The 16,724-nt window shown below is 41.3% G+C and overlaps 1 protein-coding gene across 1 annotated transcript in view; it reads right to left on the reverse strand.

Moving 5' to 3' along the window:
• Positions 1-1,309: 1,309 nt before the first annotated feature.
• CNTNAP2 (contactin associated protein 2) overlaps positions 1,310-16,724 on the reverse strand; it is a 1,033,176-nt gene continuing 1,017,761 nt past the window's right edge. The window contains exons 23-24 of the mRNA XM_066557113.1: positions 12,930-13,001; positions 1,310-11,939 (exon numbers count right to left, since the gene is read on the reverse strand). Coding sequence (XP_066413210.1) covers positions 11,740-11,939; positions 12,930-13,001 — 272 coding nt within the window. The 3' untranslated portion in view covers positions 1,310-11,739. The remainder of the gene's footprint in view (positions 11,940-12,929; positions 13,002-16,724) is intronic.

The raw sequence follows: 16,724 nt of genomic DNA on the forward strand, positions 1-16,724 counted from the left end.
GTGGGTTTTTAAAATTAAATAGCACAGCAATTCACAGGTTTGAAAGGACTAGAGCTGTGAGGAGATCTCACTTGTTCTGCATGAGCACATGGCAAGTAGATTTGAAAGAAATGACTACACACATAAAAGCACCTCTGGCCCCAAAAGTCCTTTAGCTGCCCATGGCTGGCAGCTGAGAGGTTCTTCTGAGGAAGCAGGACTTTGTGCTGTGGACTTGCCTTGTTATTGTTGTCCCTAGACATCTGCTTTTGGGCATGACAAAACCAGGCCATGAGATGAGGCACACGTTTGTCTGACCTAGCCTGGGCTGCATCCCTCAGAGGCTGAAGGCACCTCCTGAGATTCCACTGGCAAACCAGAGGGTTGCCAGAGATGAGAATCTCTCTGCCCTCAAGTCTCCAGGCAGACCTTCTTTCTCTTGCTAGATTTCAGGGAAGGGCTCACATGGTGGCCTGAGGTAGGAAGAACTGCCTGCAATTAGGAGCCAGCTGAGGAAACCCAAAAACCTTGCACAGAGAGGCAGCAGGCCATTGCATCACGAGTATAACAGTGTGGCTTTCTGCTCCATGGGAAGCACTGGCATGTCTTCAGTGCTCCCAGCTGGGCTGCACACAGAGGGACAACTGGCAGGAGAAGTAGGAGTAGAAGCCCATGGTGTGCCAGAAAGCTGTTGCTGGTCTGCATGGGGCCAGGGCAGGAGGATGCTTGCAGGGAGAACAGGCTCTGGGATGTCTGTTCCCTAATGAGCAGCTCCATGGGCAACAGTAGTCATTGTTCAGTGACCACGTGTCCCCAGCCTGTGGCACACCAGCTCTTGCTCTGAAGGGGCCTAAAGCTTCCTTAGAGCTTTCCCTCATTAAATAATCAATATCTGCATGTGCATTGGTCTGAATTCTTTCTATTGATGTTATGAAAACATCTGTAAAAAATCTCAAGCCAGTCAGTAATGTGACCAACCACTTTTGTTTCCGAAAGAAACTGGGTCCAAATTATTCAGAAGTAAAGGTTCACCTGTTCCCTCCATGGAGTCACTGTACATAGAAATCTGAAGAGCCCTCTACACTTTATCTCAAGCTCTTAAAGCTCTTATACACAGTCTGGGTATTTTTTCTGGGTATTTTATTTTATTGGGGTTTTATCTTTTATTTTGGTTTTTTTTTTTTTGTTTTGTTTGGTTTTTTTGTTTTGTTTGGGTTTTTTTTTGTTTTTTGTTTTTTGTTTTGTTTTTTTGTTGTTATTTTTGTGTCAAATGAAGATGTCAAATATTCCAAAGGAACCACACACGCACACACACACAAAAAACCACTCCTGATCTGGCAAGGCTCTTTTAATGTTGTACTTTTACCAAACCACAGTACATACTTCAAATAAGGCCTAACAGATTATACTCTTTATAAATTTACAAACAGTTTATTCTCCTTAAAGAGATCATATTACTTTTATCAGTCTTGTGTATTTCAATGAATTATATGTTTATTCAAGCATAACATAGCAAATGTAGCCATAAATCTTTTAGACTAAGTGTCTATAACAGAGGAATCTCAGATACACTATACTTTCAGATTAGGATGTTTTTTAATATACACATTTTTGTTTAGTTAGGGTAACCATCATCTCCTGGTTATGCATCCCATGGGAAAATTGTGCTCAAGAAAGAAACCTGTGGACTAGAGTAACTGCAAACAGAGAAGGTCTTGGTTCACCTGACAGGAAATTGGGCCAGCTTTGTAGGCACATAACCCTGGGATTGGCTTTCCACCTGGTTTGGAGGGAAGGGGTGAGAGGCTGCTTTTGCTTTCCCAATAGCTAATGGCCCTGGTCTTTTCCTGGGTACAGACTGCTCCACAGCAGCAGGAACTAGATCAGTAAGAAAGGACAACTGCATTTCCATCCCTAAGCAACAACCCAGGTTATTGAGAGGTGGCTGGCTGGTAGAGATTAATTACTCAGATGTGGCATACAAACAGTACTTAAAAAAAAAGAAAAAGGGAGCAAAAGAAGAAAGCAAGTAAAATGACCTGCTTCTGTAGCCATTTTCACAATCTTTTGCTACTGCTATGTGTATGAATCTAATTCTGAACCATCATTCTTGTCCTAGTCTCTGCTGATCCCTTTATCTGCTCACAAGGCAATACCCATAAAACAGCAACTAGCTGTTGCTATATCTTGTCAAGCAAAGCCAGCAGAGTACCTCACTATGCTGTGAAACCCCCAATAGACTGCTAAAGAAACTGTGTTTTGAGGACCTCACACTGAGCAACATCACAGGCTGTGCAAGGCAGGTGTTTCTGAAGTGTTGTATGGCACCAATGGCTTCAAACCTTCTCTCAAAGACTGAGAAATAGGTTCCTGCTTGAGCCCAATATATCCCTGCCAGAGAACCAGTGAGGAAAGAAAAAAAACCCAACACTGAGACAAAACTCAAATCCAAACCATGCAAATTATAGTTGAATAATAAAAACCAAAATCCAAGCCCGTACCCAAAGTGTCCCTTGCAACAGAGACAGCTGATTGCTTTCTAAACTTCAGAACCAGCCATTTCTGTAACTCCTAAATAACAAGTTTGGCAATAGTTACCATGCACAAAGTAAAGGCCACTTATAAAACATCTCCATAAAAATATCTATTTATCTCTATATCTCTATTTATATATGTCAGTAAGAAGCATCAGACTGAGCACAGCCCAAGCACTCCATGATGGGGGGGAAATCTATTTAATCTCCATGAAATTAAGCACTCTTAGTTAGGATTGGCATCCACATGTAGGATTAAGTCAGTACAGGTAATTTCCATCAGGCTTCTATTAATTAGCACTAGTCAAACAGGGTAGCAGAATTGCTGGGGAGCTGAAGCCTCTCAGGAATATTGTGCCAAATCATGCTGTTGTGTCAGAGAACTCCCTGGGCTCTGGCTGCTCAATGTGTGAGTCAGCTCATTAGGACTGAAGATAATTGATGTGATACCTGCCCAGCCAGCCCACTGATGAGTCTTGATCCACTGAAGAGCAGAGGAAAAGTCCCCTTTGCTTGTGTATGACTGAGACTGACCATGCAAAGCACATCTGTGGAAAGCCAGTTCTCTGTGCTTCAGAGTTAATAGCAACCAAGTGATGCCTTAGCCTTCTTTATTCAAGTGACTCTGATCCCCTCTCTTAAGCAGTTGGAGCTTCAAAAGATCAGATACAATGTAGGAGTTACAATAGGGTGAGTGTAGTGTCTCAGGTGTTCCACATACAGAAGCACTTTTCCCCCTCAGAGATGCTGATCCAATGAAAATAAAATTATTTAATAACCAGTGTTGAGAGTTTTCTTGGATGTGTTCATAACAGAAACCTGTAGGAGTGCTGACTTGTTGGCCCTGTTGAGCTGGACCTTTAATACTCCAAGAGACTAAAATCACTAGAAGATTTTAAAATATAATTTTTTGGTGTCCTACTTTGGAGATTACCAGCAGCCTTATATAGCTGCAACAAAAGCACAAGGGAAGTTCATGGCTGAGAGCTCAATCTGACATCTTGTGGCCCTAAGAAAAATAGATGCTAGCTTTTGCCAGGCATTAATTTCATTATTGATATCTCTTGGGAAAATTTGAATCAAGCAATAGAAAGTAACCATGCTGAATGGAATGAAGTGCAGCTGCCTAATTTTCAGACTCCCTCTGCCAGGCAATGCTGTGATTTTGGAACAGATACAAACAAGTTATAAAATAATGCTGCAGATGGCAGAAACCAAAATTGCGCTTTCAGTCACTGAGTACCATGAACAGATAAAAGCTTACTGCAAATATAAAAGATGACAGGAATGGAGTGGCCATAACCCTTCCACTACAATGATTACATTTTAGGAAGGTGAAAGGCTTCACCTCAGTCAATGTAGCAAGCATGACTGGGAAGGAGTTTAAAGGTGACAGTACATGGTAGTAAATTTGTCAGTGAGAGGGAACACTTCTCAAGTAGAGAAAGAGATGTGAAAAAAACCCAGAACTGTCAGCAATTTTCTTTCCTTGGAGTAATGGGTAGAGGGGTTTGGAAAAAAGGAAACATTAGATGTCTACAGAGATCTTACTCCTTACTCTTACCAGGAACCGTGTAGTGAAAGGGACTTTACACTGCATTTCAGAGTGTGCAGCAAAGGCAATTCCTCTTTGTTACCTTGCCCTCTTGTAGTAGTTTATGCTCCAGGGATAAAGGTCTCATTAGTGCAAGAGAAAAACTCTGCAGACAGACCTTGATTTTACAACAGAAATAACTTACAGCTAGCTGCTGATACTGTGTCCAGCGTTTTATGATGGCAAACCATAGATCTGCTTCTAAACATTTGCCCAAAGGAGTTTTTCAAGACAAAGCAGTGCAGGCTATCTGTTCAGCTTGTGAAGGATTTATTGCCTGTGGCAAGGTCAGACTCCTGCAGGGATATGCACACTGTAAGCACGAGAATGTGCACTTTAGAGAGCAAACATTAGCATACAGGGGATGGCTACCTTGTCTTTATTCAGCCAAGTTTATCTCCCATACTTCCACACAGACTTGTCTAGTTGCTCCATTGCTAACCAAAGCCAGGATGAAATGAAGGAGAGGTCTTAGGCTGGGAATGCCCCAGATGAAGCCTGCTTCCACCTGACTGAAATCAGGTGGAAGATTTACTGTTTTCTGGCTGATTCAAGAGTTTGCTGCCTTGCTCCAGTGACTCTATCTGCCTTAAAGAGCCTGTTGATAGCCTACTACCCTGGAAATGGAGTCAGTGGGGAAAAAACATTATGACTGGAAAGGATGCTAGATTATCTCATCTAGATTCCCTTTCCCACAAAATGTTGGAGCAGGAGGTGTTTTGTGGTCCCTTTCAATTTGTGATGTTCAATAAATAGGAAAAAGGTGACAAAAGACAGGGTCAGGCAGCAACACATCTGAGACTTGTCTTCTAAGCAGATAGAAGAGCTTGGGTCTTGTGACTCTGTACTCTCACCAGCAGCCTAGAGCAGCTTGTTTAAGTTTGACATCTTCAGCTGTACTCTTGGAACAGCCTATTTCAAAGCATGTGAAAGAGGGAACTCAGATATTTTGGCCAAAAAGGCAATGAACATGTGGCAATATATAACTGGCCACAGCACTGTACCTACTCCAAGCTGCTGACTGGAAGGCAAGAAACTCTTTCTGGTACAGTTTGTTTTTCTGCATGCTAAACATTCCCTCAAATGGTTTCAGCTCTGGTGTCTGTGAATTCCAGTTATTTACATTTCTCACCTGTCAGAAAATGTCATCTACCCACCTTCTCAATAAAGTAGAATTTCTGAGAGCAGTTCTGTGCTAGAATACAGAATGCCAGTTGCTGAATATTATCAGTATAAATACCTTTGCATTATAACAATTAATATGGTGATAGTGCATCTCTGACCTTTGGAGATAGCAGAATTAAAACTATGGAATCTGAGGAAATAACAATTTTCTCTTTCTTAATATGCTATTACATACCAAGTGAGAACATTAATCTATGATAAAACTAAAGGTACACACTTTTATGTTTGTTGTTTAATCCAGATGGTCTTCCTTAAGGAAACAACAGCAGTGGGAGTACAAATAGACATTATTGGAAGCTGCTGAATCACAGAAGAAGCAGGATGTACTAAATTTGTTATTTGCTTTTATGTATATTTCCCGAATATATCTTACCCCTGAAGTGGTTCTGGTTGTGCTTAAATAATTGCTCAACTTCACTCACATGATATTTTGAAAATAGAATATTAGTGAAAAGAAATACTTCTCTGTGAAAGAACCTGTTGGTACCAAAATTTTTTTTTACAGTAAGTGACTTTTTAAAAAAGATTTCTTGTGTAAAAAAGCCACAAATTGGCCCCTTTTCTTCCTGATTCTTAAGCTGTTGGCATAATAAGTGTTTTGAGCATAGTGCCTCAAGAAAAATCTGCTTAGATGTGAAAGTCAGAGTTAAAAGAACTGTGTTACAGATTGTTAAATAACTGCTTTTCCATTATCAGGTCCAAATCTTGTCTCATTTGAGGCACCATATGTGCCTGCTACTGTAGGGCACAGCCTGAGTTTATCTTAAAAATTGCACTTAATTTCAAGAGCAAGTGATTTTGCTAGCACTGCAGACTCATGGATTTGGAGCAAGTTAGGTATCTTATTCACCCACATCATGACAGCAATTGTCCAAGTGGTGCAGACATTGTATCCTGAACAGCCTTAGGTTTTGGAGGTGCAGGTGCGCACCCACATGGCTGCGGTGAGACATGTGGCAGCAGAAGGGAGCAAACTCTTTGTGTCACAATGTTCAGGTATCAGTCTGGCTTTACACTTGAACCTTCACTCCCATCTCTTGGTCCTAGAGCTTTTCTATAGAAATGAGAAATATTCCTGCATAAAGCGTGCCTCTCCTTCCAGGGGTTTCAACAGTCAGCACAAAAGAATGGTCAGAATGTGTTCTGACCTCATTCTGAACACAGTATCCCACCAGGACTTTGCCAGTGCTATATTCCACAAAGGAAGTTAAGGTCTTGGATGGCTCCAGGGATTTGGTGGGTGGTTAAGGCAATGCATGCTGTAGACAGAGCAACAGTGCCTCTGACTCAGGTGGTTGCTGCACTGATGCTTCTTTGCCTAGGTTTCACACTCTCCCATTCAAGTGCATTTAACACAGTTCTTTTATAAAATGCTTTGTGTCATAAAAATATTTAAAGCCTGATAAAGTAGTTTATTAAAAGGAACAGACACAAGTCTGTTGAGCTGGGCATACATTGTTCTTGATGGTTTCAATAAAAGGCTCTCATTCATGAAGGAAAAGACAGAGTTATGATAGAAAAGGAAGGCAAACAACTCACACTCAGTCATTTGTAGTATGTAACCCTTGTTAGGCTGGCAATGCCACAGAATCTGCAGTCACAAATGTGAGCAGAACTGAAAGCAGACTGCTTGCTGCTATCTGCAAAGTGATCAGAAAGGGAAAAAGCAGAAAGGCATTAAATTTCTATCCAAACTCTGCTCTCAGACTCTCTACCCACCTCAACATGTACAGATGTTCCCTTGTAACAGGTAACACTGATGCAAGAGGAACATACTTGCACTTCAATAATCTTCCCTGGTTTTAGCACCCTCTCTTCTTATCTATAACTGCATTCTGAAGTACCTTTTTTTCATGTACAAGGGGTCTTTTCTTAAGAGGCCTTTCTGACTTCTGTCCTTTCCAAATTGATTTCCTGGTACTAGAGATGTTAAAAATACAGGCAATGATAAGAATATACAAAGCATGAGGAAACAGCTGTCATGGTGATTAAAACTATTTCAAATGTCTTTTTTTTTCTTTTTTTTCCCCTCCTCTTTATTTACCAATCTGGTTTCTAATAGAACTTTAGTTAAAAGGAAAGACATTCACAGAAGATATTTATGCATACAAACACACTGCCCTTCATTCATTCTAATTTGCATGCTGTTGCTGTTAGAAGGCAAGATTTCTGTTTAATTTCTCCAGGATGGATAATGACATTTGATTACCAGAATTTAGGTTCTGCTTTTCAAGAATGACACCCTTTCAGGATTACCATGCTTGATGGAATGTAAAATCATTCATGGGATAAACCATATTGAAAGCTATTGCTTGTCGAACTTAGCTTCTCATTTCAAAAGATACCCTGGAAATTAGATGCATCTGCCATTAAAGGACATTCTTTTAATTAAAATGAATTCTTACCAGTACAATAAACTTGTACATATACACCACTGCTTTGGCAGTCTTACTAAAACATTTGTGATGCCCATCCTCTCACATTTGTCATGCTGCCTAGAGCATGACCCTAAAATGCTGCTGTAGCTTTGAAGTGGTAACTGCTAAAAGATATAAAAGGTACAGGTAAAGCTTAAGACACAAAAAGTACAAAGCAGAAATGCTCCAGTACAGGTTAAAGATATATATTCCTATTTCATACATCTGAATTTTCTACTAGTAAATACGGAATAAGCAGTGTGTGAAAGACCTGATTCAAAACTGCCAGACTGGACTGTGGATTTTCCTTGAGGCTGGGTTGACATCAAAATAAGTTTTCCATTGTTTTGGCTCCTTGGAGCTCTATGTCTCATTACCTGGTGGTCTGCAAGTCTTGTGAATGAGAATCCAAAATATTGCTTACATTATTTCACTAACACTGGGAGCCCTGATCCCCAGGCCAGTCTTGCTGTCCTCACTGCTGGTGGCATTTTTGCCACCATTTTCTGTGGTGTCAGGAATGATCCTTTAGAAACACAACTGGGATACTTTGGTTCCCAAACCAGTACAAGAAGCTACATTTCTCTGCACAGTTCAAATAGGTGAAACAGCTACAAAACAGGTGATAAAAGACTGATTATTTTAATATTCTTTGGGGAAAGTACAGAGTTTTATAAAAGCAGGATCCACTCTCCCCTCAAACAGATTTTCCCTCATACCTGTTGAACAACATGGATTTTTGGCACAAGTAAGAGTGGGTGAAATAAACTATGGATGTTATTTCAGCCTTCAATGACAGGCTTGCAGTGGAAGAAATTCTGAGAATAGATATAGTGCTAGCAAAATATACAGGCTACATCTCTGAGTCTGCTCCTGCTTCACTGCCAGGATGCTGAATGACCAGTGCCTATAATTAAACAAACACCATTCTCAGAAATGAAATACAAAGCAGAAAGGTAGGAATTCACCCAAAGTCACCAAAGCCCTCTACAGAGATGGCTGCTTGTTGATAATATCATGTCTGAGGTCCGATTTAAGGAGAATCAAGAATTCTAATATTTAAAGGTTTCTAGGTTATGCAAGTGACTGCATTTTAACACAACACTAATGTATTTCACAGAAAAAGGTGTGTCTCCATTGTCACAGTCAATGGAGAGGTGCAGATGACTCTGACTTGATTTCAGAACTTTAAGCTGTTTTTCAAACCTAAGACACTAATTTATAACTATTGCTTATGCAATGGTCAAAGGCTATTTCCCAAAAGTTCTCGCTTAATCTCCCAGGGTTGTGGGAAATTAGCTGGTAAGTTTTTTAGAAAATCAGTGAATAGATATCACAGGTCTCACTACCATAACTATAACTGTCTCTTGCTTTGCCAAGAACTTGGTTAGACATGAAGATCAAGCCATCTTTCCCTTCTAATGCCATGCTGAGGCATTTGGCCTCAGCACAATTTGCACTGTGGCTGTTAAATCTGTCTCTCTCCCACATAAAGTAACAGAAGACTTTAGTCTCTCAGGATACAGAACTCTGATCTTCCTCACAGACATTAAATTCAGATAAGAAGTATTTTTTTCTGCAAATCAAATCCCAATCTATGCAAATGATGCTCTGTTCACTTCTCTTGTAGCTTGAAGTTGCAGGCAAGGGTGTTTTCAGAGTGGACTAAAATACCATTGAAATAAAATGAAACATAGAATCATAGAGAAAAGATAATGCTTTTTCAATCCTACAGAGACATCTGTGATTGCTAGGTAGTTGGCTGAGTGGTGGTACCAGGTAGATCCATCCCCTGCTGATATTCCCCAAGGTGAGAAGACTTATTTTACACCCATGATTAAACCCAGGACTCATCTGCTTGATTACAGACAAGAGAGGCAGAGGTTAATACTGGAGGCAAGGCAAAAGACTGCAGAGCACAAGAGTAACAGAGGTAATTTTTATGCCTACCTGAACCTCTCTGCCATGTATGTTACCTGAGAAACAGTAATTGCTTTAAAAACTTTTAAAACTGGCAACTTTTTTGTATGCTAATTTCAAATCCATAAATAGAAGAAATTAATGGGCTTGATTTGCTTTGATATCTATGTTCAATGATAATGTTCCTCCAAAACAGGACTTTAGGCTGTTTACCATCCTTAAAACTCAAACTACCTGGCCTGACTTTCTGACAAATTGTGCTTATCAATGTCTTGTCTGGTAAGACTCCAATATTTTCTTTCCCCTATATGATTTTTTTTCCATTTTTAAAGTGTCAATTAGAATAATGAAAGTTGCAACCAAAGAGATAATGAAATCAAAAATGCCAGCACTGCTCAGTGTAGTAGATTGCATGTTTGGGCGAAAAATAAATCTTCCCTGTGCAGAAAAAATGAATTAAATCTGTGCATACTAAACCCAGAAATATTAAAGACAAAGCAAATCTAGGACTGTCAGAAGAATAAATACTTTTAAAGAGAAATTCCTGGTATTGAATCTGTTCTTTCAGCACATGGCAAAGTCCTGCAGTATATTCATTCCTTCATTCTGTTCCACTGCAAAACCTGTCCACTAAGGCCTTAAATTCCTATCAATTCGGACCATAGGAGAATCATGCTTCTCTACAGATGCCAAGCTAAAGCTTTGTTAAATTATTGCCACTAAAGGATATTAAGTCTTCAGGCTGCCCCTTTATCTTTCCTTCTAGCTGCCTGCCTGCTGCTCAGGTGACACCTAGGACACTCCTGATTTGAGAGGAAAAACGGGATGCAATGCTGTACTTGCCACTGGCCTTGCTATTCTTAAAAACGCCCTACAAAGACAGTAAAATAGTTGGGGTAAATCTCTGTATTGAAAAGTAACTCTCCCCTGTGTGGTCTGTGTTCCTCACATGCTCTGGAGGCAGAGTTTTCAAGCCTCCTTTGCCTCACCTTCCAGACTGTGCAAACACTGCCAGTGGAGGCTTTCCTTGCAAAGGGACTGAAACAAGGGATTTACAGAATAAATTGCTACTCTCAAGTTGAAAAAAAAGGGTGTCAAGTCCATGGGTTCAAATGCACTGAGTAAAACTGTACTAATACTTCTATGACAGCCTATTAAGAATAAACAGAAGGAAACAAAGTCTGGCTCTAATTCCCTACTACAATGTACAGAATATGCCAATATGCCACAGGCAGAGCTGAGTTTAACTTGGCACGTGCCTCAGGTGGTGACCTGGTGCCATAGACAAAGACACAGGAACAGACTAGGTCTACAGACTCGCACAGCATCATCCTCCCTCAGAGACCAACAAAATAATACAAAAAACCTTTAAAGCCTCCTGTGCTTTATGATAATCCTCTTTAGTAATAGTAGTCATAATAACAGTATTTTTACATTGCTGATGAGAATTGCACACAATCAGTGAAGTGCCTGGGTCAAGAAGATGGGTCCTGCCAGAGCTGACATGGGCTGATGAGATGTTGAGAAACTCGTGAATAAGACTTGCATTAATCCTCACCCCCGTCCCACCCCCTGGATCAATGTCACCCAAATAAATGGTGACGTGGTCACAAAGGTGCGGGGCTGAGGGCGGGCAAGTGGCCAGCCAGGAAGGAACACAATGTCAGGAAGAAAGGGCTGCCACTTGTTCTCAGGACAGAGCCACCCACATTTTAAACAGCTTTTAAAAATATAAAAAACCAGCCCTGTTTCTTGTCACAGGTATCCAGAACATCTCTAAACACACACAGAAATAGACAGGTATTACTGAAAATTGTAACCAGTGCTGAAGCTGCAAAACTGCTCTTTGTTGTAGTTGTTGGGATACAGAAGGGGCAATTTGCTGTAAATAAATATTAAAAAGTATTTTTTCTTAAATGCTTGAGATATTCTTTTTTTTTCTCCAGTCTCAGTGGTATTTTCCTGTCACTTGCTCCTCCAGTTGTGCTGATCTTTTTATCCTATGTGTGCTCAAGTGTCCGACACAGAGTGTTCTCTCTCCACTGCAAGAGTCATCCCAGTCCCACCCTGGCCCAGCTCACATCCCACCCCAGGCCCCATCCCCGTGGGCTTAGATAAGCCATTCCTTCTTGCTCTCGTCGATGGTCTCCGTGAAGTTGGGGTCGTTGTTCATGATGGCGGCGTCGGCGCTCTCGGCTGACTCCGCCCCTTTGGCCTCGTTGGTGTGGTAGGTTCCCTTGTGGCGGAACATGTAGCGGATCAGGAACACCAGGGTGCACAGGATGGTGAAGATCACCACCGCGATGACGCCTGCGCACAGGAGGGAAGAAAAGATGCCCCCGGTGAGACCAACTGCAGGCTTTAACACAAAGAAAGGACCCAAAACTCCTCTGAGCTGAGCTGAAGCTACTTGGGCACATGGACATCACCACTACTCTAATATTTTTATATGGTTTCCACTATATACAGAATGCAGCTCCTTGAAGGCTGCTGGTGACTCTCATCCCGTAGGTAAAAGCTTCAACATTAATACCTTTTTACAGACCTAAGCTTTGCTGACCATGAGGCAGAGGGTACAGAACACTCCCAGAACTGTGGGGTGTATTGGTGATATGTGGGCAGCTCTTGGAAGGTGGAATCTCGATGTTCACTTTCCAGTCAATGGCTGTAAAGACCTATCCTAGCTCCTCTACATGTCCTTGAGAATTGGCTTGGTTCACTGTTGGCTCACACCATCCACTAAGCACTGGCTCCACACAATTGCAGATGTTCCCACTTTATCATCAGTTCTAGCCTTAATTGCTCTCCCTGCAATGGTTTATTTTGGGTTCAACCCTGTTATAGAGAAGTCTCATAGTGTTATCCCCTTAGGCAGAGGTATCTATGTGATAAAACAACACTGTTCCTGTTTGAGCCCTTCTCTACAGGCAAAGGAATCTTCCAGGATGAAGATGTTATAAAATTTTCAAAAAAAAAATATTGTTACCAGCCAGAGTTATGTTATGCCACTTTGCATTAACTGATGCATTGGGCAGGTGAACTGAGGCTATTCAAGTGTGGCCTGAATTTTTGTGAGGAATGCAATGCTATCTTTCCAGTATTGTAAAGTTTCAAAGTATTAGGAAAAGTTATAAGTAATAATAAAATATAAATTAGAAAGGAAAGATTACACAGCAAACCAAAACTAAAACAACAAACCTAAACCTGGATATAGAAATATGCAGCCTTATTACCAACTGCAATTCAGCCATCAGAGACATATACTGCAAAGTGTCTTGGAAAAGTAGACAGTTTTCTTACCTCCAATAATAGCTGAGTTTCTGTTAACTCCATCTCCTATAGCTTGACCATTGTATGGAAAATCAGCACTTGCTGTAAATAGAGAATTAAAGATTCAAGTTGTTAATAGCAGTGAAACTTCTGTAAAAGTCCAGAAATACATTCAACATCCTCAGATACAACTTAAAGAGATACAACTGCAATCACTAGATATTTATCTATAGATTAATAAAAACCAAAAAGATCTGTTAATATTGTCTAATCCCACAGAACTACTTGCTTGCTCCTCATAACAAAAATAAAATTAAAATAAAGGACATACTTTTGGTGAGGATTGCTGCTGGCACAGGAAGACATTTTGTCCTTTACTAACATAAAGTCAGTAAGTTTGAAGTGGTAAAAAAGCACAAAATGAAACAAACCCCTCTCTTTTAAAAGTGTGTTATCATACTTATCATTACAGAGATTTTTGCCTTTGTCACTGCTACCTATTAAAGGCTTCAGATGCTTCCAGGATTTTGTAACCACCATTGGGTACAAATTCAAGCTCCTTGAAAGAAAAAACTTGAATCCCTTTTGCTGCTGCACAGCCCGAGGTAAGAGAGGGGCTGCAGCTTCTGCTGGTCAGAGCCACAGAGCAGCCACCCCTCGGAGCACATGCCAGCACTTTTGGCATTCTGGGAGAAAGCCCAGCAGGGCAGCTGGGCCACTGCTGGAGCTGCTTTGGTGCTGAGGAGCAAGACTGTGAGCTGGAGGAGCTGAGGCATGGGAGGCTGTGGATGAGGAGAGCCTCCAGCACACGGGTAAGGAGAGGAAGTACAGGCAGATGTGCCAGCATTCATTTGCCAGTGACCTGAAAAGGAGAAAATCCTTGCAGCAGAATTGGATGAAATTGGATGGTAGCCTTGGTTTTAACTTCCAGAAAGTATCACAGAGGCAATCTCATCAATTAAACTTATAAGCATTCTCTTTACAGTCAGACATAGCAACTGGACACTGCAATGACTAAGCAAGCCTAGGGAGCTGGGTGAGCAGTTGCAATAATTTCCTTCTTTGCCCCTGGACTCAGACATTGATTTTGAAATAGAGAAAATGTTGTTAAAAGTGTTTTAACTGGAGAAAGTTAAAATAATCAAGGATATGAACTGCTTCTTTGAGCAGCCTTTAAAACCCCACTGTATTTTCTTTGCTTGATGGACTAGGTGATACTGTATGAAAATAATCAGTTGCTTTTACAGACCAGTGATGCATTCAGTATACCAAAAACTGGCTCAGGGAATTCAACTGTCTTTCTGTTACCATGGACTAAAACCCATAATAAAGTTCCTTTTGTATTGTAAAGCAGCTGCACAAAAGAATGAATGGTTTCAGCTTGCCACGTGGCCTGAAAAGAGGTTTGGGGCTAGAGTAGCCCACTGTGTGCCTACTCTGGGAGAGAGTTGAACCAGCTGTGTGTTCAGCAGCTGGTTTTTGGCTGGCTGCCTGGGGGACAAACAGGAGTGTGCTTCTCAGAGCTCAGCAGAGGGGCCCTGTCCAGCAGTTTTTGCCAGCAGCACTTGTGCCTTTGACATTTGTTGGTGCTCTGGCTCCCGAAAACCTTCATCTGCACCCCTCTGAAATGAATCAAGCTATAAGTTGTAGACGATAAATAAATACCTGGTTCCGTAACAGTGGATTTTGCTCCAAAGAACTGTGCCAGGACCATTAATGAAGACATTTTGGCACAGGATCTATAAACATACCCTTGCAGTGCTAAAAGGGAAGGGCTGGCAGTGGGAAATCCTACTTCTAAACCTGCCCTCCCTGCATCTCAAGGAAAATCCTAAAGCCAAATAATACTGTGGGGAAAGCATCAGTTTGCCAAATCACAAGGAATTCCTCTCTGCCATTCTAACCCAAAAGGAGGCCCCTTGTCATCTGAGCAGAACCACAGGCAGTTAACAAGTCCTAGTGTTTGCTTTAGAGTTGGTCTCCTGTGTCCTCACATAAGAAATCTGAAAATCTACAATGGTCACAGTTCCTCCTTTCCTTCACTTGAATATTATATTTTATCTTCTTCTCAAAGGTTATTTCAAGAACAATGGCACTAGTGAAGTGTGAAGAGAGAGGAAAGATGCTGTTCATGGCAGCATGATCCCTCTTGAGCTGCCACATCACACTGGCTGTGCTCCAAGGGATTCCTGGCAGATGGAAGACCCCAGTCTGTGATGTTCAACAGGCACCGAAGCACACTGCAGGATAAGGAAGGACATGATGCAGGATGTGGAGATCCATCCTTCATCTTGTCTGAGATCTGCTGCTAGGACTGGACCCAATGCCTCCACACACAGCTGCTCTCCATGGCACCCAGACATCTTCCACACTCAGGAGGAGCTGTCCATGGGCTCAACAAGCACATGTGATTCACTCTGAGACTCTCACCTCTGACAAGGAGGAAACAAGAACATGTGTCTGGGAGAAGGGGACACTAGTTCAGCAAGAGCTCATCATCAGATTAGCAAAATTGTGCCCTGCTGCAGCTGCTGGAGCACCAGGTGTGCTGCAGGAAAAAAAAAAGGAGCTTAGACTTTCATGAGTCTTTTTTTTTAAAGCACTTGCAGTAGTGTTGGCAGATATTATCACTGTAATTCATTAATTGCTGTTCTATTATTCTTGGGCCACCAAGACACCTGCTTGTCTATTATGGGGATTCTTTGACTGAAAAGTATCTAAAATCTCATCCAAATTATAGAATATATTTTGCTGCAAAAATATCCATACAATTTTTTTAATTGAAGTATTACTATAGATGGATAAAGAAGAAAGAAAACAACTAATTAGTTTCCTTTTTTAACAGGACATTCCCTTGAAATTCTTCAGTAGCTTCTCAAACGATCAGAAAGAGCTATAGGTCAGAGGTCTAAGAACCAGAAAAGGGCAATTCCTGCCACAGCAATTAGGCAGAAGAGAACATATGAGGGTCCTTGACCCTCCAAGATGAGCTTGACAGAGTCTTGTGCCCAACAGGTACCAAGTGCAGGTATTTCAGACAGGAGTTACATCATTCAAACACATGGGGAATCCTCTCTGACCTTACTACAGTCCCATTCCTTGGCAATATTAAACCAAAAAGACAACTAAAAAGAGGTTTTTTTCCATTGCTGCTGGAATTCAGGAACTAAAAGAGGAAAGAACACATTAGATCATACTGACAAAGGTACAGCAGTAATTCTGATCCTCTGGTAAAAGCACAGAAAACTATATAAAGTGCTGCTCATAGGCTGTGAAGAACAATTCCTAAAACAAATCTTCCCTAGGTTTCTCCAAGTAGCCATGGTCTCATGTGTGTGATTCAAAACACGAAGAACGGAGCAAAGAGCTTTTTAATCTATCTGGGAAACAGAAAATCTATCCTGAGAAGCTAAATATTGACCCAAGAAATGTCCTGCCAGCTGCCTGAAATCCTCTGCTCACGCAGCTGTGGCACAGAGCCATCAGTTTGCTGTCACAGCACACCAAAGACCTTTTCCTAAAACCTGCAGCTAGTGCAGGGACAGATTGCTCTGTACCAGGAGATGCTGAGCTCCTCCGTGGCTTAGGAACATCACTTTGTCTGCTTCCTTTCCAGGATCCAGGCTGGCAGATGCTGTTCTTTGCATTGCTGTTCTTTGCTGTCTTCCCCCAGCAGGTCATCAGGTTAGCTTCAAACACCACCATCCTGAAGCTAACTTATATAAAAGGACACAGTACACTTTGCTTTCTCTTTCTTTCATGGGTTGCTGTTTACAAGGCCATAGTTTCAATAAGCACAGAGTAAACCTACAAAGTCTGTACTTA

This window comes from Molothrus aeneus, chromosome 1 (genome assembly GCF_037042795.1).
Source record: "Molothrus aeneus isolate 106 chromosome 1, BPBGC_Maene_1.0, whole genome shotgun sequence".
NCBI lineage: Eukaryota > Metazoa > Chordata > Aves > Passeriformes > Icteridae > Molothrus > Molothrus aeneus.